Raw genomic sequence first — 24,768 nt, 5'->3', positions numbered from 1 at the left:
CTCCAGCAGCTAGGCCTTGTAGGGACTAGCCCTGGTGGCCCCAGTAACCACTCAGACACATGGTGAAGGGAAAGGTTTCCCTACGGCTGGCAGGAAAGGGGAAAGCAGCAGATACGCTGGGTACAGAGGTGTAGACAGTCACAGTTCAAAGTGAACCACAGCGGTTTCTGTTCGGGCCCTGGGGCAGTCCCATCAAGAGTCAGGGCTTTTCTGGCCCAGTGCCGGGGGTGCCCCCTTTAGCCCAGTCTCTATTCAAGCAAATTTTGCAGGTTCCCAGGCGAGGCTCACTTACTGTCTCTCATTGGAGCCCCTCTGCATTGGCTCCTAGCCCAGCTGCTGCTGCTCCCCCAAAAGTCCCACTCAGACCGTCACCCAGCTGTGATGTCCGGCAGTTCCACATATGGCTCCGTGCACAGTTCCTGCCCTTCCACTCAGCCCAAGGCTTCTCTCCAGCTCCTGGCTCGCCATGCAGCCACAACGTCCCCCAAAGCCTGACTGGCCTCTCCCCGGTTCATGGCCTTTCCCCTACCTAGCTAGGATGAAGGGGTTGCGCCGTGGGAGAGAGGGGCTCTGATGGGAGTTGTAGACCCCCGCTTAACAGATCCATCATCGCTTCTTAGAGCAACCTGAGCATGGAAGCAGTTCGCGCCACAAGTAATAGCCACGCAAGTCATCTTCCAATTGGTTAATCAGCTAATGTGACACAAAGCTCTAAGGCCTTGTCTTATGGAAATTTACAGGTGTGCAGGTGAGAGGCGTTGGCTAACACATTCTAACTAACACCTCCTAAAAGCCTAGTAACCTCGAACACTGGGCTAAACTGGTTGAATTGAGATTTCAGTTCAACCAGCGAGGGGCCCTGTTCGAGTCTGCACGAACGCTTTGGAAGGCGTCAGCCAGCACCCTCCAGCCACACACCTTCGAACCCGAGCCAAGCCAGCTGCAACTAGCACTGCATCACTGCTCTCATCTCACGTGACGAACGCCCACGTCCCCCCGGCCGTAGCAGGCAACTCACTGCAATACTCCATAAGCATAACGCCACCCCCCGAGAGCAGCCTAACCACCCAACACATCCTCTCTGCCGTGCAAAGTTCACAGCCCACCTGGCCCTCTGCTCAGCTGCCACGCAGCAGGCTGGGTTAGATTTCAGCACACAATGGCGCTGAGCTGCTGCTCTCCCTCTCTACCCTGATGTCATGGTCTCAGGGTGTCCCCAGCCCAGCGCCACTGTGCTCCAATTCATATGCAGCCGCGTCACCCCCGCCCTCGTGAGAGTGCTCCGTGCACACAGGTGACCTACAGCCCCAGGTTCTCTAAGCCGCCTCCCTCCACAGACTGGCACGGGCACCTCGCGCTTCCAAATTCAAGCTTCCGTAGGTGCCTTAATCCCCTTAGGGCACTTACACACACACCTGGAACCTTCCCGAAGAACCGGGATGGCTAATCCAGCTTCAGTCCTCCTACGACGCAGATCAAGTGCGGGGTGCAACTGCCACGGTCTCTCTACTCACCAGCCACGCTGGGAAGTGCAATGCTACAGTTACCCAGCAATGGGCCACAAGCAGCCCTCCCTTCCTACTCTGCCTCAGCCCCACTGAGACACCACCGGTCACAGTCAGCTCATTGCTGGCCTCACCTGTGCTTTATGTTTAACTCCTGCCGCCTTTCACCGCCCCCTCCCCACATCTAACTGCATGTGCCATTACGACCGGCGCCGCTTGGAGGCGGAGAGCTTGTCTCCCTATAAGGCTGCCTTGAAGAGCCAAGAAATCTGTACGAGTGTTTGACGATAACTGTGCATGCCCAGATCAGATGTTTAGAACTTGGCTACTTCCAGTCCAGCGTCCTGGAGCCTTAGCAAATATGCTGTACTCTGCAGAGGCTAGTGACGTTTAGCCGTCTGATTTACCCTCCTATCACAGGGTTCTCTACTCACCACTACAGCGCCTCCTTCTGGCCAAGTTTGGGGATTAGCTCTGCCAGGCTGACGCCCCTTCCTGCAGTTGCACTCTGTCACCCTCAGTCTCGTTCTCTCGGGACTCAGTTGCTCCCGCTTGGGGGCTTGGCCCTCTGGCCTGGTCACTGTAGTCCTCTCCTTTCGGGGTGTCAAGTCTCTCGGGACCCACTGTCCCAGGCAGGTTTTCCTTGCCCTGCCCCTTAATCGCCCCGCAGTCCAGTGGCTGGAAGGGGAACCCAGTCCTTTTCCAGCCCAGGGACCCTACAACAAGCAGTCAAGGTCTGCACAGTCCTGACCCTTACTGCTGTATCCCTGGGCTACTTCCCACCTTGCCTTCGCTCACCCTGAGTGTCCCTGCAGCCTCTCTCTCTCTGCAGCCTCCCTTTGCTCTTTGCTACTGGGCTTTCTACAGGCCCCTCCTGTCCCTGGGCAGCTGAGCCTCCTCTTTAGTTAGTCCTCATTGCTCCCTGGTTCCTCCTCCAGGTGCAGCCGAGGCGGTTAATTGGCCCACCTGGCCCCCTTAGCCCCTTCAGGCCTTGTGTGGGGCGGACACCCATCCCTCCCCCCCCCCCCCAAAAAAAAAACATAGGGTCACAATTATCAATGGACATTTCAATATCTATTGAAAATCACAAATAAGCGTTACGAGGAAGAGGCTGTACCGTCCGATTCTCAAAGCTCTCCCCCAGCCTTGACAAAACACCTGCCTTGTGGTTGCAGAACAGCCCTTAGTGAGACAAGGCGGAAGGAAAACTCACAAATGCAGCTGGGCTGCGAGCTCGCTGGGGCAGGGAGCAGCTTTTCGTTCGGTTTGTACAGCGCCTAGTGCCTGACCCGTGCCTGGCTCTCCAAGGAGTTACCGCACTACAAGGCAGTCAAGAATTGTTGAGCACTTGGAGATCTGCTTACAGAAAGTGGTATTAGAATCGTTATTAAATAATAATGTGATGAAGGTGGTCACTTGGCAACATCCAGCTCTCTATTTTTAACATGTTTATTCAGAGACTGGAAGGGCACGGAGGAGAGTGCATAATAATGAAGTCCACACCCAACGCTCCACTGGGGTGCCAGTGCAGGACAGGAAGAACACCGAGGGACCTAGACAGGTTGGAAACCTGGGGAGGCACCAGAGAAATTCCAGATAGAGTCAGTCAAGCTAACATATTGGAGGAGAAAATCAGCCAGGACAGATATTCAGGGGAAGGGAGAAGTTAACAACTAAACTGGAGGAGGCTGGTGTGTAGGGTGTGAACAGCAAGTGAAGAGGGAGCAGGGAAGGGCTGGACCATGCTCAGCAGTGTGCCCTTAGGATCACCGATCATCTGACAGCAGAACTGATCCTAGGACAGAAGCAGGGGGATTCCAGAGGAGGGCAGGACATGCCCGATCTCCTCCGACTCGAGGCTCCTGATCAAAAGCATGGTGGCTTTAAAAAACTACGTCTGTGTTTACTTTAAAGCAGTGCAACAAAGCTGCACACAAGAACAAACTACGGTTAAGCGAGCACACAGTGTCCAGGACTGCTACCCACTCCATCCTCTGGCACCTGCCTGTTGTCCTTTCAATAAGAGACGTGTTCTTCCTCCTTCCATCAGAATCCCCACTTTGGTTTTTGATCTTTTCATAGAATCATAGAATATCAGGGTTGGAAGGGACCCTCAGGAGGTCATCTAGTCCAACCCCCTGCTCAAAGCAGGACCAATCCCCAATTTTTGCCCCAGATCCCTAAATGGCCCCCTCAAGGATTGAACTCACAACCCAGGGTTTAGCAGGCCAATGCTCAAACCACTGAGCTATCCCCACCCCACCCCCCCTTTTAATTAAGGCCTTGTGATGAAATTGCTTCCCATAAACACAGGGCCAGTCTATACTACGCCACTGCCCGACAGCAGGGGTGTCAATTACAGAGTGTGACGAAGTGGGACTGTTCTTAATGTTTCCTCTGAATAGTGTGGGGGTGCCTCAGTTTCCCCTAGGCAGTTCTTAAGTATCTAGGGGGTGGGATAAGGGTGTATGATCATTGCAGAGCCCTAGAGGGCAGGTGTGTGCAGGAGTCTGGACACAGAGAATGGCCGACACCCTGTTTCCTGGCCACTGATGGCCTGGCCCTTCCCCCCTGCAAGGTGAGAGCTAAAGGGTTGGAGAACAAAGGAATCAGGTGACCTCCTGGCCCGGGAAAGGAACAAAGCCCAGAGGAGGAGGGGCTGGAGGGAGTTTCAGTTTGGGGCTGGCTGGGACATGGAGTGAAGGGCAGACGTGGTTGTCTGGCTCACTGCCCCCCAAAATGGACCCAGCTGAGGGGTCCTGTTCTCTGCACCTGCAAGCTCTGTTTTAGACCATGTTCCTGTCATCTAATAAACCTCTGTTTTACTGGCTGGCTGAGAGTCACGTCTGTCTGCGAAGTTGGGGTGCAGGACCCTCTGGCTCCCCCAGGAGCCCCGCCTGGGCGGACTCGCTGTGGGAAGCACACGGAGGGGCAGAGGAGGCTGAATGCTCCGAGGTCAGACCCAGGAAGGTGGAAGCTGTGTGAGCTGTGTGTCCTGCAGACAGGCTGCTCACGGAAAGGCGACTGCCCCAGAGTCCTGACTGGCTTCATGGGGAGCAGTTCCAGAGCATCACCCAGGGACTCCGTGACACAGAGCACACCGAAATGTGGCACTCGAACCGCCCTGCGTGGATGCTGCTGGCACAAACCGAAAGGTACCCAGGACTGCGTTAATGCGACCTCTCTCAGCTTCATGCAAACTGGGGCCCTTTTAGCCCGCACCACGTGGGGCAGTTAGATTGTAACACGCTAGCGCACTCTACAATCCACACACCCCTAGTCTGTACTGCGGCTCAGAATAATAAGTAAATTCTTATAGGTGGTGACCAGGAGCAACCCTGCCCCAGAAGGGTGAATCACACCTTACAGCCAAGGGAAATCACAGAGGGTATTTGCAGAGAGACTTTAGCCCTGTGTAGCAAACATCCCTATGCCTCTGCTGGTAACTTGCGATGCTGGGCTATTTCAGTAACATCACATCTGACTAAAGAGTCTCGTGTATCAGCCGCCTGACCTTCCTTGGTAAATTGCCCTCCTGACCCTCACATCAAGAGTGGGCTGCCCGCAGCTCACCTCCAGACAGTAATCCCCTATGCCCCAGGGGGAGAGGAATTGTGTGTGATATAACAAGGTATCCAGAGATGAAATAAAATACAAGACAACGTGGGGTAGGTATCGGGGAAGCTCTGGGAAACCCAGCAGGAAATCAATGACCCTTCACTGCTCGACATTAAACAACAGCCAAAGCTCTGGAGACCAAACCTCAGAGAGCAGTCCTGCACTGGGCAGGAACTGGAGTGTCCACTGCTTTTCTGGGAGGACGCTTGCGGGTAGGGCTGAGGAAAGGCCACCTCCCACCTCCAAAGAGCCAGAATCACCCGCTTGTTTCTCAGTCAGGTTGGGGATGCTGAAGTACCAGTGACATGATGGCAAGAGCCTGCACGCAGGGACTGCTCCAAGGCCTCTGACCCAGAGCACATCCCCACATTGCTGACCTGGATTGATCACCCCCTCCCCCGGCAGGGGGCGGCCTCGCTAGACGGGGGGAGCCCAGGAAAGAGTTTGATGCATCTGAGAAAAGCCGAGCCCTGGCCCTGCAGCCATGGAGCTTTGGCATTGCTGGTGCATTTACATAGGACACAACAACAGCTGGTGAGACCCAGACCCAGGTCCCCAGGCAGCCGGGTTGGCCTGCGGGGCTTGCAGGAACAGGCTGTTCGCTGGTGAAGGTTGGGCTGAGATGCAGGCGGCCTGATTTGCGACGTGACTTACATGGGGTACCCCCTGGCTTGCCCAGGGCACTTTCCGACCAGAGCTTGGCCCTGCCCAATATGATTTCCGTTCCCGGGATCTGATCCAACTGCTCACACGCTGAGCTTTGGGCAGAGGGCACAGCACGTCACCCAGCCGAACTCGCCTGGTTGAGGGAGAATGAAAACTCACCCCTGCCGTAATTCCAGGGGAGAGGGCAGGAACCGCTGAGCCACTGGGGCCCCTTCCGGCTTAGAGGGCTCTAGGACTGACGCAGGAAGGCGGACGGTACAAAACATTAACTATCAAACCCATCGGAAACCTGCTCCACCCTGCTGCTGGAAACCACCCCAGTCAGACGCAGATTTAGTGGGCAAATATAAGCAGCAACAACCACCGCCGGCAGAGCTAATTCTTTCACCACCTGTGTGGTCTTTGCGCTGATGTGCTCAGGAGCAGCACGGTTTTTATCCAGATGTATGGGCTCTAAGCACCTGGCCAGCTAAGGGAAACTCCTGCCTCGGCCCCATCCGCCAGATGGAAAACGCTTTTTCTTTAAACAGTTGCCCCCTGAATTCCTGATTTACACAGAGGCGCCCAAATGCACGTGCCCCTCAGCCCCACTGTCCCCTGCCCTCTGACCCCAGCATTTCTCATTACTTTGGCGGAGGGAAGCAGGTACACCGGATTAATGATTTCTTTGTGGGAGACAGCTGCCAAGCAGGTCACATGCTGTTCCCCAGCTGCGTGTTGTGCCTTTCTGAGCACGGGGGTTTTAGCAGAGGTTTTGTCGTTAAGGATATTAGAGTCGCTAAAAACTCATTCCAGCATCCAGAATAAATCCAGGGGGGATTGCAGAGCTAGCCAGCCGGGGACCTCAACCGCAGCTACTGCGGGCATCTTGCTGGGCTCCAGAGCACCACTGGGGAAACGGCTCTCCCTGAAAGCAGGAACAGGTGCTGCCCGGACACTGCTTCTCGCCTGACACAGTAAGATGACATTAGCCTCGCATTAGCCTCAGTTGACCACCCTGATCTCACTTTGTTTTTCCTTGTGACCATATGGACACTTTATCCTTCACAAGAAGGAAGCAGACTGCAAGTCCCCAAACTGCCTCAGTGTTAAAGGGGCCAGGTCAGCTGCTGAAGATTGTTCTCTCCCTCTTTCTCTCTATTTCAAAGAGGGACAGTCTTGTCGAGTGACAGTGAGCTACTTGTCAAGAGATTCTCCCTTGCCTTTCAGGGGTGCCTTGTCTCACAATAGCCAAGGTTTTCCCCAAGCTCCAGCTCCTGGAGTCAGGGGATGATGAAAGACTCTTGGTTTTTGTTTTCAAAAAAGTGTAAGTTTTTAGCCATCCTGGTTTCACAGAAAAGCCAGGAACAATGCCCTGAGAGGAATCTAGCAGCTCCAGAACCAGAAGGTTGCCATCCCCTCCTGTTGTTCGCACCTGTGTACGGCGGGTTCCCAACGCTACCCGGGCAGAATGCTGATGCTCAGGAGTAGCTTTGCATGCTGGAGAGGGCCACACAAGGGCAGGGCAGGATTTTTTTCCTTTCTCCATGGACTCCTAGGGGCCAACCCTTCTCCCAGCAAAGGCAACAGGAATTTTGCCAAAGACTTCAAAAAGAGCAGGCCTAGTTCCAAGACCTATCTGCTCAAAAAGCAATGCAAAAAACTCCAGCTACCCTGAGACCGACCAGTCCCTGGGTCCCCTCACCAGAGTCACAGCCTTCTCTGCTCCTATGGCTCATGTGCCCCAACTCTCCCGAGTTCCCTCCACTCCCCCAGCCTGCCTCTCCTTCCCATCTCACCCTCCTCATCTTTCTGGTGGGCTGCCCACCATACTTGGGTGGAAGAGGAATTTGGGGGGCAGGGCAGTTCCCAGGACTGCAGCCCCACTCTGCTGAGCCCAGCTCCTCCCAGCCTCACTGAGGGTGAACCTCACAGGGCGTTCCATGGATGTAGGTTAAGAAACGCTTTGCATCCCCACCAATTCCACCAGGAGTCCCCAGCCCCTCATCTCAGTCTGTGGTGGTGGTGGCAGTCCCTCTGGAGGGAGGGACTAGAGACACTCATTCTACTGGCTACAGCGTCACGTTTCCAGACCGGCGCAGGGCAGGAAGCAGTGACAAGCAAAGAACTCCCAGGCTGCCGCTCACACGCTCCCCCACCAAGGTTTGCGCATCTAACAAAAACCAACTGAAACCTTGTACTGATCTCACGCTCCCCTCAGAGCTCCTGCCACAGTCACATCTGCAAAGAATCCCTCACCTCCACTCCTGCCTCGGATATGCTGGAAAAAAATCTTATTAAATCCAGGCCAAGAGAGACTTGAATGGAACGTTAGCCACTCAAAAGCCAGGAAACACAGTATTCACTAGTCCAATTGTTGGCCCCTTTGTGACCCAAGCGGCTAATTGAAGTTCAGGGCCCCGAACGTTCCCATTGGTAGGAGAAACTGAAAGAGTCTGGTATTCTCTTTTACGCAAGCTTGTTTATTTACAAGGAACGTACAAAGTCCTGGGCCTCCAAATGCAGAAGGAACCAGGAACAAGAGGACCCGTTTCTTAGCTTCAGCCCCAAGGCTCTTGAGCCAACACCAGAGCCAAGAGCTCTCTAGCTTGTTCCAGGGCTGCACTGTGCTCCCAGGCTCCTGCTCGGCTTTCTTGCCTCTCCCTGTGTTCTTGTCACTTCTCTTTTGTCCGTTCTCCTGGGCACTCAATACCCAGCCCAACTCTCTGCCCACCCGGAGCTAGTTTCTGGGCAGGCTTCGAAGGTTTGTTTTAGGTGTGGCCCCTTACCTGCCTTCCAACAACTCTCTTCAGTGGTCTCGTTCACACATCAGTTTGAATGAGGTTTTCACTCAACCCATACCAAGGTTTCATCCAGCTTTTACCAGTCGTCAGCCGTAATTCTGCCCCTTGTGAGCTTGCACGTACAGTACAGCTCACATGCTACTTCTCATACAATTTTGCATACGACTGTAGATAACACGTCGTGTCCCCAGCTCCAGGGTATTGTATCGCAGTAGTGGGTAGAAGTTCCCCCGACAAAGCACAGTGCCCCATTGTGCTAGGGGCTGTACAAACACAGTGAGATGATCTCTGCTCCAAAGAGCTTGCAGTCTGAATGAGTTTAATGATAACACAGGCCTTGCCTGCACTGTACGGATGAGGCACTGGTAGAAATAGACCCAGTCACTAACTAGGATGCACATCTGACTATCTAAATACGATGAAGAATTATTAAACCTCTCAGGGCAGGAGGAATAGCCCTGGATACTAGCCGGACTATTTCACCCCCTTTGTTCTGGAGATCCCCACTCCTTTCTAGCCAACCTCTCCTTTCTGCGAAATACCTCCCCCGGGTCCCCTCTCCCCCGCCATCAGCCCTGCCCCTCACATCTCAGGGTTCAGAGGGGGCCTGGAAAGATGGACTTACTCCATCCATGGGCTAGCTTTTTAGACACAACAAATCCTGCACCTTGGCAGGGGGATAGTTTCGATGACCCTTGTGGTTCTCTCTCTGCAGAGGGGCAGAGGACTGTGTTACTCTCTCCCAGGAGAGGGGACAACAATGGACTCTCCCCTTCCCTGTGCCTGACCGTGGCTGTAAGTGCTGGGCAGGAAGGGGAGTAGCAGAGCTAACCGTCCAGCCCCTAGCTGCACACTCTGCTGAGGGCCTGGGGAGAACCCAGGGTTGATTCACATCCGGCCTCGGGAGCTGTATGTCCCAGACAAGTCACTGACCTTGCTGACATCCCAGCCCATCTGCTGGTTTAAAGCCCTCTTCCTGGCACTGGCACTGCTGGGAAGGGGTCAGAGTTTCAGTTTCACAGTGTCAGCAACAGGGGTCACTGCAAACACAGCCAAACCAGTGGGGCAGCGGCAGCCCTGGCACCCCACAGCCTCAGCAACTCTCCCCATTTCATCAGGAGCCTCGCCACATCTGGCCTTTTCCTTGGAGCCCCAGCTCCTGGAGTCAGGGGATTAGGGGAGACTCTTGGCTTTCCTTAATCAAACAGGAATATCACGGTTGCAGAGAAAAGTTTCAAGTGTGAATGACCCTAAAGGCTTCAACACAGAGACAAGCAGCGCTCAAGGGTTATTTCTGAAGCCTTGTGATTTTGAGGAGCTTACTCAATGTCTGAACCCTTGGGGCTGGTGATGCCGCCCATAGGGGACTTCTGGCAGCTCTTTGCAGGGGTTATTTGCTTATGCCCATATAAACTAATACAGCTTTAAAAAGTTCACAGTGTGAATTATGTCCGAGGTGCAGCAGAGCACACTTTGGACTGCTGACTTCAGCGAAGTCAAGGCAGTCAGAACAACACGCGTGCCCGGCCCTTGCTCCCTGGTGCGACTTGTACTCCAGACCCAGAGAGGTAGGGCTTGTTGCCAGGGGAGTTATTCCTGACGACGTCCCTGTGTGGACGCTCTCCTTCTGGAATAAGAGCGTCCACACAGAATTCTGCTTTAAATGCACACACTATCTCAGTCTGAATTAACTTCTCTGGGTAGGCAAACCTTACCAATCAAGCATCTGCCTGGCCCATGGGAAACCTTTAGCGAAGGCTGGACAGACAGACAGCAGACAGGTACCTTCTCTGCACCGCGAGCAGACAGCACAGAGATCAGACACCTTGGTTTTTAAAGCCAGGCTGATGTCCTTCTAGCCCCGTTTCCTTCATGGATTCGGCACATCCCCTTTTCATTGTGCTATTGGGCCCTACAGCAGCACGTGGCCACCCTGCCAGGGAACCGGGCTGGGCACTGGCGCTCTAAACAGACCTGGCCTAGGTGGAGCGGGGGAAGAGCCATCACCCCCATTTCACAGATGAAGCCCAGAGAGTCACCCCAGATTTTCACAAGTGCTCAGCACCCAGGAGCTCCTATGCCACTTCTCTCTGCAGGGTGTCTCCCCCTCTCCCCGGAGGGAAGGGGGGCCTGACAGGAAGACAGGTCTGCCTGTAGAGGACAGGAGATTCCCAGCTGTGGCACCTTTTCCCCACTCAGAGGCTGTTGCTGGGAGCCCCAGATACTCTCTCCCAAGCACCAACTTCACCTCGAGTGCCCAGGTCAGATTCACCTACAGCCAGGGGGAGGAGAAATCCCCATCCCACTCCACCTTGCCTCAAACCCTTCCTTCCCAGCCATGGTTCTTCGGGCACCTGGCCTCCAAGCTGCCTGAGCAGAGCCTCTGTGCGCAAGACCTTTCTGCCCTCCCTCGGAGGGCCTGGAACCAGCCAGAACAGGGTAACCCCAGCGGGGGCAGCGAGGTCAGTAGAGGCAGGAATGCCTCTGGAGTGGCAGCCCTAAGGTCGCAGCTGGGGGCTGCCTGCAGGCAAAGCCCTGCTGAGGTCCCTCTCTCAGACCAGCTGCAGCGCTGGTACCATCTTGGATGGCCAACTCCAATCCCTGCTGGATTCAGCCAGGCCTAGTCCAATCAAAACAACAGAACCCACGGATACAGATTTACCCAATATTAGTGCCTGGCGATACGGGGCACCCCTGGCCTGAACTGCATGCAGTGAAGACAGATGGGGAATCCCCACCGCTATATTACTTGCCTCTACCCGCAAGAGGCAAATGGCCCAAGTTTTCAAGTGACCAGAGATTCTGGGAGCCCAATTTTACACCTTAATTGCACCTGATTTTCCAGAAGTGCTGAGCACCTCTGCTCTGCACATCAGGCCCCTTTCAGGGGTTTCAAGTTGGAGCCCCCAAATCACTGAATGCTTTGGAAAATACAGGTCTATACAAACGATGCACAGCTTGGTCTCCTTCCTTCCCAGGCACTCACCCCAGGGGCCTCCCCTGCCCGCAGTGTGCATTTGCTTTGCTGGGATTGGACTGGACTGCAGCGTTTTTACAGCAGTTAACACGGGCTAGATTCTGTTCAGTCTCTCTCTGCTGGGTTTATTTTCCTTAAAAGTCAGAATTACAGACGTGATGAGAACTCCAGGCATCTGTCAGCCCCTGGGTGGTGCAAGGTACCTTGTTGGTCAGCAAGTGTTTCCCCCCCCCCCCGCCCCCAAGAACCAATCCACACGGGATGCAGTGCTGCAGCTACAGAGCCTGGCTCTTTAAATAAAGCTGGAGAGGCTCCTTCTTTCAGCTCTGGAGGTCCCTGGTTCAGTCCCCAGTGTCAGCCAACGTGGCAGCTGTCACACTTCTCAATGTGCCAGGAAAGCGTCTCGGGGCCAGGGCCAGGGCCAGTTCTGTCACACAGCACAGAGCGAAGCTCCGGCCATTGCTCTAGGACACACTTACAAGAGGAGAGACTGCACGTAATGCCACAGGAGAAGCTAGAATTAAGACTGAACTCTCTATGGTTAGACTTCTCACCGCCAGGTCCCCAAAAACCTCAGCCTCTTGCATTCCTTGTGCCCTGGGGTCGTATCCACAGAGATCAGCTGATAACCACATATACTGACAGCAAGTAGCTGTCCAGGGCCCCAGGTGTTTCAATAGGACAGAGCTCCTAGTCGCTGTGCACAAACACAAATTCATCCAGGGGCGCAGTGGCCTCTGAGGCCCTCTAAGGTCAAACAGGGAGGGAGAGAATGAGACTCTAGGTAGCAACCTCCCCAGCCTACTCCCTCTCCCATCCCCTGCCAGCTCCATGCTGCCTGGCCCAGTGCTGAGAACGGAGGAGTCACTCTCCCTGCCCTCGGTGCCACAGCAGCCGCCAGGGGCACGAGCTGCCATTGCAGGGCAAACCCCGCTCAGGGTCTGGGCGTGTGGCAGAGTTTGCAGCTGGCCTGGGGTGAGCATGCGGGGGAAGTCAAACAGAGCCCCAGGCAGCCACTGGCATTTCAGACAAAAGTGTCACTCCCTCCTCCCTCACAGACAGCATCCAGGCCCCCAGCACTGAGGACACCTGTCTGGCACAAGCTGCGACATGCCCAGAAGAAAGGCACATGCTCTCCAGCTCATGCTATGGCCGCTGTAGGGCATCAGCAGGCTTGGGAGGGCACAGAGGGTAGATGCCACCAGCCAATGGAAATGGGCATTTGCAGGGCAGGCAGGAAATGACAGAGAGAAGGACGTGTAAACCCAAAACACAGCATAGCATCAGGCTGTGGCCACGGCCCCTGGCATCACACGCTACTGACGATGCTCCGGTAAATATGGAGAATCTCAGGAGCCCAGGGCAAAGCGCTCCTCCTCCACAGAGCCAGAAACAGCCTTAAAGACAAAGTGCATGATCTACCAAGTTAAGCAGAATTAAATAAAAGCCAGGGGAGAGGGTGAGCTATTGGGGTACTAGTTTCATTACAGCCCGACGATACTGACTCCTGCTTTACAGGGTCTGGGTTTGAGTGGCCAGTGCAGTAGTGATCAATGCCCTTTAGCCGGGTTAGTTACCAGTATCCATAAGAGGAACTGCACTGATGCGTGTGTGTGGATTATATAACGTATCACACTAGGCGTATCATTTAGTTGCAAGTGAAACTAGGATTAGTTAACAAACCAGCTCTGACCCCATCTGGCTGAACGGTAGGAGCAAGCCTCCTCCAAGATTTAAACGGGGACATCGTGCTTTGAATTTCTGGTCCTGAGACCAGTCGGGATATTTCAAGGTCCAACAAAAACCTCACCCCATAAAACTGGAAAGGTCACAGAAATGAGACTTCCGACATTTTGCAGTGCTTCCTAATTCCGGAGTGCACTCCCCCCAATCAGATTTCCACCCTATAAGCTATTAAACATTTGGGAATTAAAGGATGAAGACGGATTTCTTTTGATGACCTCGCTCTATAGGATTAAGATGATTACGCGATGTGAAACCGAGACAGAAATTAAACCAAGAGACAAGCGCTCTCCTAGAAGCACCGGTATTAGCATGATGGACCCTTGCTCAGGAGCGAGCATCACGGGAGACCGAAGTGGGGGAAAATCCTAAAAAAAAGGGACTTCGAGGGAGGCCAAAGTGATGTTTTGCTGGAACGGACCCCGTTATTAGCCTTTAAGAAGAGGAATATGCACTAACAGGAACCTCCCTTCCCTGACTCAGGGGCGTAGAAAGTTTGGCTGTTTGTGGGCAGTGACTATTTATAAATGAAGATATGAGGAGCTGGCCTTAGGAGCAGTGCATGTTGAGAAAGTCCCCCACTGCATTTCTCACGACCCTGGGGCAGAAGGAGCTTTATACTCAAGAGAGTAAAATTCATGAAAAATGTGACTTCTCTACTCTAGATAGAAGTTGGCTGACTTGCGTTAACTCTTGCTGCGCCGAATGGAAGAAAGAGACAATTAGTTTGACACAAAGTTTAATTCTGTTGTTGCGTTTTCCTTGTATTTCCAGAACGAGGAAATTGGTGAAGCACTGGGACGATTTCATCTGGAATCTAGGCTCTCAGGCAGGCCAGCTTCAGAAGAGATGCCCGTTTCCCTTACTCCACTTTTGCGTTGGTCCCTCCCCCTTTGCAGATGGATGAATTCACAATCTCTCTCTATTCCAGGGAATTTAAAAGAAAAATGAAAACATTTCTACAGACCAGGCTTTTGAATCAGCATTCACAAGTCTACAGGATGGGGTGATGGGGTTCTCAAACAATAAAGAACTGTCCCTTGTTACGATGGCACCTAGCGCCCCAGCCAGGGGTGGGGGGCGGAGCGGGGAATGACTTTATGCTAGGCATTCATTGCACAGGGAGCTGGTTTAGCTCAATATTTTTACATTGGGGTGGAATTTAGGCTCCAGTTAAGCACAGATACGCTGCAGATATAATGCAATGCCTAGCCCCCATCCCAGGCCTTGCAGGTACTACAACCAGTGTCAATCTGGTTTCCAGGTAACTGACTTCAATTTGCAAATAAGACCATGAAGAGAGGGGCTCTTGGAAGAAACAGCAGCCTCTGGTGAGGGTCTGGGTGTCCCTGGGATCTGACTGCATGTACATTAGAGATGACTGAAAAGAGCTTTTAGAGTCATTTAGAGAGACTTATATTTGAAGCTGAAAACCCATTACATCGATGATGCACCTGCCAGCTTCTGTCCTTAGTGCAGTGCTAGCTGCAGGAAGGGTCCAGAAACAGTGCCACAAGGAAATAACTCCAAACAGGTTTCAGAGTAGCAGCCGTGTTAGTCTGTATCCCCAAAAAGAAAAGGAGGACTTGTGGCACCTTAGAGACTAACAAATTTATTTGAGCATAAGCTTTCGTGAGCTACAGCTCACTTCATTGGATGCATTCAGTGGAAAATACAGTGGGGAGATTTTTTATACACAGAGAACATGAAACAATGGGTGTTACCATACACACTGTAACAAGAGTGATCAGGTAAGGTGAGCTATTACCAGCGGGTGGGGGGTGGGGAGAAAACCTTTTGTAGTGATAATCAAGGTGGGCCATTGCCTGCAGTTAACAGGAATGTCTGAGGAGCAGTGGGGGGGTGGGAAATAAACATGGGGAAATAGTTTTACTTTGTGTAATGACACATCCACTCCCAGTCTCTATTCAAGCCTAAATTAATTGTATCCAGTTTGCAAATTAATTCCAATTCAGTGGTCTCTCGTCAGAGTCTGTTTTTGAAGTTTCATCTCGTGCGGGTCTTGCCCCTTTGCTAGAAAGTATGGATCAGGCTTCGCCAGGGAGAAAACTCATTGAAATTTTAGACCCCCAACCCACGGAGGGCTCTGGCTATGGAGTCTGCCTTGTCACAACCACCCCCCTCTCTGTCCCCCCTCTCTGTCCCCCCCCCCCCCGGGTTAAACCTTGTAACCTTGGAACTTTACACGCTCTTTGCGCAATGGCTCTGGACGTGCCTCAGAGCGTTACAACAGGATCATGGAAATTAGAACTGGAAATAGACAGTCACTCCCATTCCCCGGGGCCCAGTGCAGGACTGTTCCTTACAGCACAATCTTGTTAACATCCTAAGCTACTGCCACGTCCTTTGGGGGAGGGGGGACTCCACAGCCTGGTGCAGCTGGCTCTCAGGAGGAGTTTCCTGATTCTCTTGTTCAATTCTCCTGTGTTGCAACAATGCATCGAACCAGGCAGTCCCTTCCGGAGAGCAGAACCCCCCCTCCAGCGCCAGAGAGGCTCCGAAAGGTCCTTCCTGCGATAGCTAAAGTAGGGTAGCTCAGCATCAGTTACCACGGGCCAGTCACATGGCGTTAAACCTCGTGGGAGGGTTACACTGCATACCCACCCCAGCCTCAGAAGGCTGGCTCCTGTTTTACAGTCAGATCATTGCAATGGTCCAGACCGTTACTGGAAAGATTACGGCAACCAATCATCAGCCTGGGTCCAGGACATAGCCTGCCTCCCGGGCCCTGCAACACTGGAGAGCTGGTGGGACAGGCCTGGTGTCGAGGGCCAGGGGTGAAGGAAAGAAGCCAGCAGGAGGTAGGGCTGCCTGAGAACTCACCTCTTTACACTAGCGAGATAGAAACCCCACTCCAGTACACGCACAGATTTCACCAGCCGTGCCAAATGAAGGAAAGCGACAGACTTCACGTTTCCCCAGCGAGCCCACACGGAATAAGATTGCCAATGCTGTGATCATCACACATGTGAGCGCGGTTAATTCAAAATTAGCTTCAAAACTTTTCAGTTACTAATAAGTAACTTCCTTTCCCAGCTCTCGGTGATTTCAGCAATTCAAGGGTGGGAATCTGTAGGGTAGCATTTTTAATGGGCTTAGCGCTGTCACGGACTCTATAAGCTATATCGTCACAAATCATTTATAAAGGCCCAGACACACTTACACAGTGCCCTACAAACAGATTAACCACATGCTACGTCCTGCAGATTGCCATCTAAATTAGATCAAGCCAAACCAAGACAAGAGAACATTTCAGGCAAGGGAGGATTGTGGGAACCACAATGGCAAAAGGCAAAGCATAGTAAAAAGCGGCAGAGCAGAAATGGCGTCTATCACTGCAGCCTCCATCTGCTCTCCAGGCGGCCTGGTCTACACTATACGGTTAGGTCGACACAAGGCAGTGTAAGTCAACCTAGCTGTGCATGTGTCTACACCAGGGGTGGGCAAACTTTTTGGCCTGAGGGCCACATCAGGTTTCTGAAATTGTATGGAGGGCTAGTTAGGGGAGGCTGTGCCTCCCCAAACAGCCAGGCGTGGCCTGGCCCCCACCCCCATCCGACACCCCCCCCCGCTTCTTGCCCCCCCCCCCGAGACCCCTGCCCCATCCAACCCTCCTGTTCCCTGACGGCCTCCCCGGGACCCCTGCCCCATCCATCCCTCCCTGTCCCTGACTGCCCCCCGGACCCACCGCCCCTCTCCTTCCTGCCTTCCCTCCCCTCAGGACCCCTGCCCCCATTCAACCCCCGTTCCCCGCCCCGACCACCACCCTGAATTCCCCTGCCCTCTATCCAACCCCCCGCCTCCCGCCCCCCGCCCCCTGCCTGGAGCGCTGGTGGCTGGCGTCCTACAGCCGTGCCGCCCGGATGGAGCCAGCCACGCACCGCGCAGCCCAGAGCATCGGGTCAGGCCGCGGCTCTGCAGCTGCGCTGCCCGGCAAGAGCTCGCAGCCCCGCCGCCCAGAGCATCGTGCCAGCGGCACAGTGAGCTGAGGCTGCGGGGGAGGGGCCGGGGGTGGGCCTCCCGGGCCAGGAGCTCAGGGGCTGGGCAGGAGGGTCCCGCAGGCCGGAGGTGGCCCGCGAGCCGTAGTTTGCCCACCTCTAGTCTTCACTTACATTTGGCTCCCACAGACGTAAGTGCCCAGGTACGCTGACTTAATAACATCACCACCCAGAGCAGCGGAGAGTCACGATCAATGTAGTTTGGTCAACAGGGATAGTGTAGACACAGTGTTACTTACACTGGCTGCTATTGGCCTCCACGAGCTGTCCCACAATGCCCCGCAGTGACCACACTGGTCACAGCTGTGAACTCCACTGCCCTCCCCGTTGAAGCCCTGAGTATTTTTGAAATCTTTGGTTGCCTAGTGTGGTAAGCACCTGGCACTTCTCCATTGTTGAGTGTAACCGCCCAGCTGACCATGCCAGCTACACGCTGCAGACGCGCTCCTGCCTGGAGCGGACAGAAGATACTGCATCTCCTGGGCCTGTGGGGAGAAGAGGCTGTGCAAAAAGAGCTCTGACCCAGCCACAGAAACATGGACATCTACGAGCAGATTGCTTGGGGGAGGCAGGAGAACGGCTACCACAGGGGCCCGCAGCAGCACTGAGTGAAAGCCAAGGAGCTGCAGCAGGAGTACCAGAAGGCCAGGGAGGCCAACAAGCGACATGGTGCTGACAGAGGAGGAGGAAGAGGACTCGGGGTGACATGTTCCAGGAGATTCTGCAAGCCAATGCTGCATCAGGGAAGGAGCACAGGGCCTGGAGGATCACCACTGCAGACAGCCTGCAGAAGGACGGAGCGGAGAGGAGAAAGGTGCAGGTAAAGGAGAGGAATGAGCAAGAGGAGGTGCTTGTGCAAACTGAGATGCTGTAGACTCTGGCAGACTTGCAGATTCAACAATCCCATGCTCGCGTCCGCCTGCAGCCCATTGAGAATTCAATATCGGGACCGCCCTATACCTCCCTGCCCCCAACATCCCAGGTGGCAGCAGGGGTCAGTGCACTACCGTTGCCACTCCACCTTGGGAGACATTAAAGACATTCACAGCATCACATACACTGACCTGTGAAAGCCACAGTTGGTTTATATGTACCTGAAATGGAAATGAGTGTTCTTTCCCCTTCAAAAGTTCTGTTCCCTTAATTGATTAAGTTTTGTATTTTTTTTTAATTTCCTGGTTCATGTTACAGAATAAAATTATATTTTTGGAACAAAATTAACCTTTGTTAGTTCACAACATTTGCTGTCTGGTGCTGAGCAGGTCTGACACTCACCAATTTCCTGTTACTTCACTTTGTCACAGAACCCATAACATCATCCACAGACATTATTTATAGGTGCATTGACAATGTTACAGTCCTACGTACACAGCACTCACTACAAGATTCATACCGGGCTGCAAATGAGCAGGGCCAGGCAGAGCACCCTGCAGCAACACACACTACTCTGGAACACTATTAAAATTGTCTTTCAAGCCTCCCTGAACCATATAGCTTCATGAGCTCTTCTAATAGCCCTGGTATCTGGCTGTTCACATTCAGCAAACAGCCACTCCACCGCCACCCTTTTCCCCTGTAGCTTCACAGATATTATGCAGAACACAGCTGGCAGCTATAACCATTGGGATATTTTTCTCACTGAAGGCCAATCTTGTAAGCAAACAACGCCAGCAACATGGGCAGCCAGTGACACAGCTGTTGGGGGAGGCTAGCCTCTGGCCCCTCCTGTTCTGCCCATCCTTCTCTTTTGCCCCCCTCCCTCGCAGTAGCACCCCCACCGCAACCCCAGCAGCAGCGGCCAGCTTTGGTGCATTGGGCGGCCAGCCCAGGAGTGCCGTGCAGTCGTGCCCCCAGCCCCGGTGCTCTGGGAGGCCGGGCGGTGCGGCCGCAGTGCTCACAGTGCTCCGGGCAGCCAGGCCATCCCCAGCCCCAGTGTTCCAGGCGGCGTGGGCCCGGCCCCAGCTGCTTTAAGTCCCTGAGGGAGTGGGAGGCAGGCCAGCCAGGGGAGAGCACTGGGATGTGCAGGAGGGGGCAAAGCATGACTACACTAGGCTGTTTGGGGAGGCACAGCCTCCCCCTGCCTACAATACCTGCCGCCCACGGTCAGCAACCCTTCAAATACTCAAAGGCACATTTGACTGTCATTCTGCACCGCTGAATCTGTATGTGAATTGTTCCTTGGTGCTGTCGAAGTGACCGGTGTACGGCTTCGTGAACCAGGGGATCAAGGGACAGGCTGGCTTTCCCACGATGGCTATTAGCATTTCAACATTCCCAAAGGTAATTCACCAATAGGAAAGAATGTCCCTGCTTGCAGGTTTCTGAACCGTCCTGCATCTTAAAGAGGTGAGCATCATGCCTGACCAGCTCACACGGATGTCAGTAAAGCAGACTGCATCGGTGCAAGCGCTCCTGGTGAGGACGGGCACCACCAACACCAGGAGTCCAGTGTGCACATGCACCAGCCATGTAATAACCGCAGCGGCTGTATGCGGATGTAACTTAGGTCGACATACATTTGCAGTGCAGACAAGGTCTCTGTCCGCCTGTCCTCGCCAGCAAGAAGATATATCCAGGGGCACACACTGCACGTCTGCTGTGGGCTGCCCAGGCAGACTAGGGGCTTGTCTACGCTTAACACACAACAGCAGCAGAATCGCGGTGCCGCAGCGCTTCAGTGTATGCTTCCTATGCTGATGGACGGGGGCCTCCCGTCACCATCCATAGCACTGTCTACACAGGGACCGAGGGCGGCGTCACTACGCCGTGCAGGGGGGTCGCTTTTTCATACGGCTGGCGGACGCGGTTACACCACTGCAATTTGCTCGTGTCGAACGAGCCTAGAATGCAGCTCATTCTTCCAAATCTCACCCGCTGCTTGAGACAGCGGCCGAAGCAGATTGATTTGGAAGACCTAGGCTGCTTTGGCAGTCAAACCCAGAAAAGCATTTTGACAACTCCATGACTGGACCTCAGAGATACACCAGGTACAGAGCACACCGAACCCCATGCTAAATCAGACAGGACGTAACAGGCTTGATGCAGGAAACTCTGGGTGAACTTTTGTGGGTTAGGCAGGAGATCAGACCAGATCCTAACAGTGCTTGGAATCAATCTCTCATTCAGGGAGGGTCTCTAGGACTACGACAGTTAAGGTTCCCTAATGGTTCTCATTCAAACCCTGTTTTCAGTTGCTTGTAACTTTCCAAAACATTCTCATTTCTGCTTGATATTTCTGGGGCTCGGTCTCTTTCCATAAAGCTGACTTTCCGTTTGGAAGGTCTGAACAAACCCAGTTCAGGGAACAAACAGGGACAACGCACACTCACCGCACTACAAACAACGGAGACTTAAATAGAAAAGTTTGACCCACAGCTGGGAGTAGAAAGCTCAACTTGGCCAGGGTGACAGCCTGTGCAGAGAAACACTGTGGCGTGTTTGATGAAAGCTCGGCTCAATTGGACCCAGGTAGGGGTCCAGGGCCAGTGTACTTCTTGTGTGCAGCGCACAGGGGTAGAGTGTTTAACCCTTTCCAGGGCGGCGGGTGGTAAAGGCAGGCTATGCTGTGCACACAAGTGATGCTCAGTAAGGAAGCCGCTTGGCTACCCAGCCCTTCCCTTACCCCCTGTATTTTGGGTCCTCCGGCCCAGGCAAGGCGAACATCCACAGCCACCTTTAGACCAGGTGTTGAAAACGCCAAGGACACCCACTGTCCTGCTTGGAATCAATCTCTCATTCAGGAAGGGTCTCTAGGACTAAGACAGTTAAGGTTCCCTAATGGTTCTCATTCAAACCCTGTTTTCAGTTGCTTGTAACTTTCCAAAACATTCTCCTTTCTGGTTGATATTTCTGGGGCTCCAAAACCCACGGGCAGCCTGGGGGCAGGGAGGCACTGCCCTGGGGATCCATTATTCCACCCCTGGCGCCCTCACGGGTTTTTGCCCTGCAGCTGAAGCGCCCGGGGCTGGCCCCGCTCAGAGCCATGAGACGAGAGGGCGCCCAGGCTGGCCCAGAGCGGCAGTGTCCGGGGCTGGCTCCTCCAGGCGCAGACCCCTCTCCCCGCCGCCCAGGGGGTCCGGGGCCCTCCGCGGCCGGCTCTGAGCCGGCAGCCTGGCGAAGCGCCTCCAGCTGCCCAGGGGCTGGAAACTTGCGAAATGGGTCGGTTCTGCCCGGGCCGATTGCGGGGCTCCCGGTGGGGAGCGGTCACCCCCAGCCCGGAGGGGGGCTGCGCCCGGAGCCAGCCCGTGCCGGGGGTGGGGGGAAGCGCCAAGACACCCCACGGAGGCGCGGAGCCCCGCGATCTGGGGGGGGGGCCGGGGGCTGAGCCACGCCCGCCCCCTCCCCGCGCCTCGCACCTGCTGGGGTGCCGGGCGAGCTCGGCGCTAGAGGCTCCCCTCCCGAGACCGCTCCTGTCCCTGCCCCAGGGCAGAGTCCGGCCGCCCGGCCGCTCGCGATCCCCACCCCTCGGGCTGCCCCCGCTCCGCGCCCGGCTCGGCTCGGCTCACTCACCCAGCAGCGCGGCCAGCCCCAGGGCCAGCGGCAGCGGCTCCATCCCGCCGGCTCCCAGCACGGGCGGCTGCAGCGCCGCGCTCATCCCGCGGCGGAGCGGAGCGGAGCAGAGCCGAGCGCGGCAGGTGCCGGCGCGCAGCCCGGGGCGGGAGGAGGAGTCGGGGGCGGGGCCCGCTACCCAGGTGGGGCGGCTCCAGCAGGTGGGGGGGAGCGGTGGGGGCGGGGCAAGCCGATCAGGTCGGGGGGCGGCTCCCCAGGCGGGGGAGGGGCTGGTCCTGTGTCCCGGGGGAGCCCATGGGAGGGGGGAAGCGCTGATCCCGGCGCTGGAGGGGGTCCCCGCTCTGGCACTGCCCAGCCAGCAGCGCCCGGGAGCCGGAGCCTGCTCGATCGTCTCCTGGTTTTGTCCCCCCTCCCCGCCATCAGACACAAGCTGAGAGGAGGCCCCGGGCTGGGACTCAGATCGAGCCGGGCTCTAGTCCTCTGTGGGTCCCTGGGCCAGTCACTGCAGCCCCAGCAGTTCCCAGCTGCAAAACGCAGAGAACAACTTTCCATTCCCTCTCCCCTTCTTGGGGGGCGGGGGAGCTCTTCAGGGCAAGGGGGGTCTCAGCGTGGGTGCAGGGCTTGGCACACTGCCTCCCTGCTCAGCCCGAAGCACCGCTGGCACCCCCACATTATACACCTGGTCCTAATAATGTACCTGCTGCAGGATGCTGGCTGGGAGGTAACCCCTCACCCCCAGCCACACTAGCTCAGGGGCTTGGCTCCCCCGTCCTGGCTGATGGCTGCCCTTCTCGGGAAACCCTGCCCCACACAATACAACCCCAGAGAGACAGGGGAGGGGTATAGCAGGTGAGCTGAGGGACTGGGCCTGGCAGGCCTGAACTTTGTGACTTACAGGAGTGGGAGGGCGAGTGTGAAACATTAACTCCCCTCCCCCCACCACAACTGTCCCTTCTCTTTCACCCACACCAGCTGCCCCTATCCTTTCCCCAGCCCAAACGTTCAAGCCTCTCCTTGTCCCCATCTGGAGAACAACAATTCACTCACCCCTAGCTGGCCTAGGCCCTGGTCCTGCCACAAACACCCTGTGAGATCCTATTGTAGGATCAGAGTCAATAGTCAGTAGCCTTCAGGTGCTGGCAGCTGAAGGGTTCTTGAGCCTGCTGCCATTGTACCAGGCCGTGGGGGCAGCTCAGCTGGATCAGTATGCACCGTTCTGGGCACCCGTGTTCAAGAAAGAGGACTCCAAAGAAGGGCTGCAAGGATGCTCAGGGGAACTGAGAGATCGTGTTGTGAGGGGTGTTTCATGGAAGATTGGATCCTGGTTCCAGTGAAGCCAGCCAGCTCTGCAACAGATTAAAAGGGAGGTTTTGCCCCAAAGTTCAAGCTAGGAAAGGGAACTGTTAATAAGTGTCAGTCCTAGTTCACATTTTATGATTTTGGTTTGTAGTGTAGCCATTTGTTTCCAGCACACTCTCCTGTTTCTAGAGGAATCTCGGTCTTTCCTTAACTAACCCTTCGTTTGTTTCAGTACCAGTGCCCTGTGTTACACAGGAGCATCCTGGAGGCAGGCGGTAACAAGATGACTCTCAGTCCTGGGCACACAACCTAGCTAATTTTAAGGTGGAGCTTGGTCAATTTAGGAAGAGAACTATATGACTGAGCTGCCTGCAATACATGGGGCTGGATGTGAGGAGCCAGAAGGTCCAATTCAGTCCTATGTTCCTAAGGGGGAGGTTTACACAAAGGGCTCCAACTTTTGCCCATCCCACCTGGAGTTGCTGTGCATGCAATTTCTCCTTAGTGACTGACACATAGTGTACGTAGCTCCAAGGTGTGAGCAGCTGTCCTCACACCAGCCTCGCATTCCCACCTCATTTGTAGACACGCTGCTTGGAGCTGTGTTCTCAGTCTGGCAAGTTTTACTCTAAATTAAAAACAAAACAAAACAACCTGAGACTAAACTCAACAGCACAGAGAAGGGGAAACAGCTAAATAGAGCCAGCCAGAATAAAGCTTAGTGCTTCTGCAATGCCTCCACGCAGGACCTACGAGCACTTCAGAGTCTGGCCCAGCTTCCCCTTAACACTGACCTACTCAGCACACAGGGATCTGTCTCGCTCATAAACACCACAACTTTAGCATGAAAAAGCAAATCAAGTCCCTGATCCCCAGTGAAGACGTTACACCTTCTGCATCTATGGCAACTCCCCCAGCTGCTGCCAAAGCAGAAACATGCCTTGATCCAGAAGTTGCAATACAGTGATCTCAACCGCATGCAGTGTTGCTGTAGTCATGTTGGTCCCAGGATATTAGAAAGACCAGGTGGATGAGGGAACAGCTTTCACTGAACCCACTTCGGTTGGTGAGAGACAAGTTTTCGAGCTCCAGAGAGCTCTTCTTCAGGGCTGAGACAGGTACTTCAAACTGCAAGGTGGAACAGATTGCCTTATGACTGCAGAGGTATTAAAAGGCCCCTCTGCCTTGAACGATCCCTTATAAGATGTGCTAACTGCTTGTGCTAAATAATCTGTTCCACTCTTAAGAAGAGCTCTGTGTAGCTCAAAAGCTTGTGTCTCTCCCCAACAGAAGTTGGTCCAATGAGAGAGATTACCTCCCCCACCTTGTCTCCCTAATGAGCTGAACTGGTATGTTCACATACCTCTCCCTGCTATCATAGACTTTCATAGACTTTAAGGTCAGAAGGGACAATTTTAATCATCTCGTCTGACCTCCTGCGCAACGCAGGCCACAGAATCTCACCCACCCACTCCTGCGAAAAACCTCTCACTTATGTCTGAGCTATTGAAGTCCTCAAATCGTGGTTTAAAGACTTCAAGGTGCAGAGAATCCTCCAGCAAGTGACCAGTGTCCCACACTGCAGAGGAAGGTGAAAACCCCCCAGGGCCTCTGCCAATCTGCCCTGGGGGAAAATTCCTTCCCGACCC

The 24,768-nt window shown here is 54.5% G+C and overlaps 1 protein-coding gene across 1 annotated transcript in view; it reads right to left on the bottom strand.

Moving 5' to 3' along the window:
- Positions 1-21,939, bottom strand: part of ESAM (endothelial cell adhesion molecule) — an 89,932-nt gene extending 67,993 nt beyond the window's left edge. The window contains exon 1 of the mRNA XM_074936886.1: positions 21,821-21,939. Coding sequence (XP_074792987.1) covers positions 21,821-21,905 — 85 coding nt within the window. The 5' untranslated portion in view covers positions 21,906-21,939. The remainder of the gene's footprint in view (positions 1-21,820) is intronic.
- Positions 21,940-24,768: the final 2,829 nt, after the last annotated feature.

The sequence above is a fragment of the Natator depressus genome, chromosome 22 (genome assembly GCF_965152275.1).
Source record: "Natator depressus isolate rNatDep1 chromosome 22, rNatDep2.hap1, whole genome shotgun sequence".
NCBI lineage: Eukaryota > Metazoa > Chordata > Testudines > Cheloniidae > Natator > Natator depressus.
This window is presented reverse-complemented; position numbering and strand designations above follow the sequence as displayed.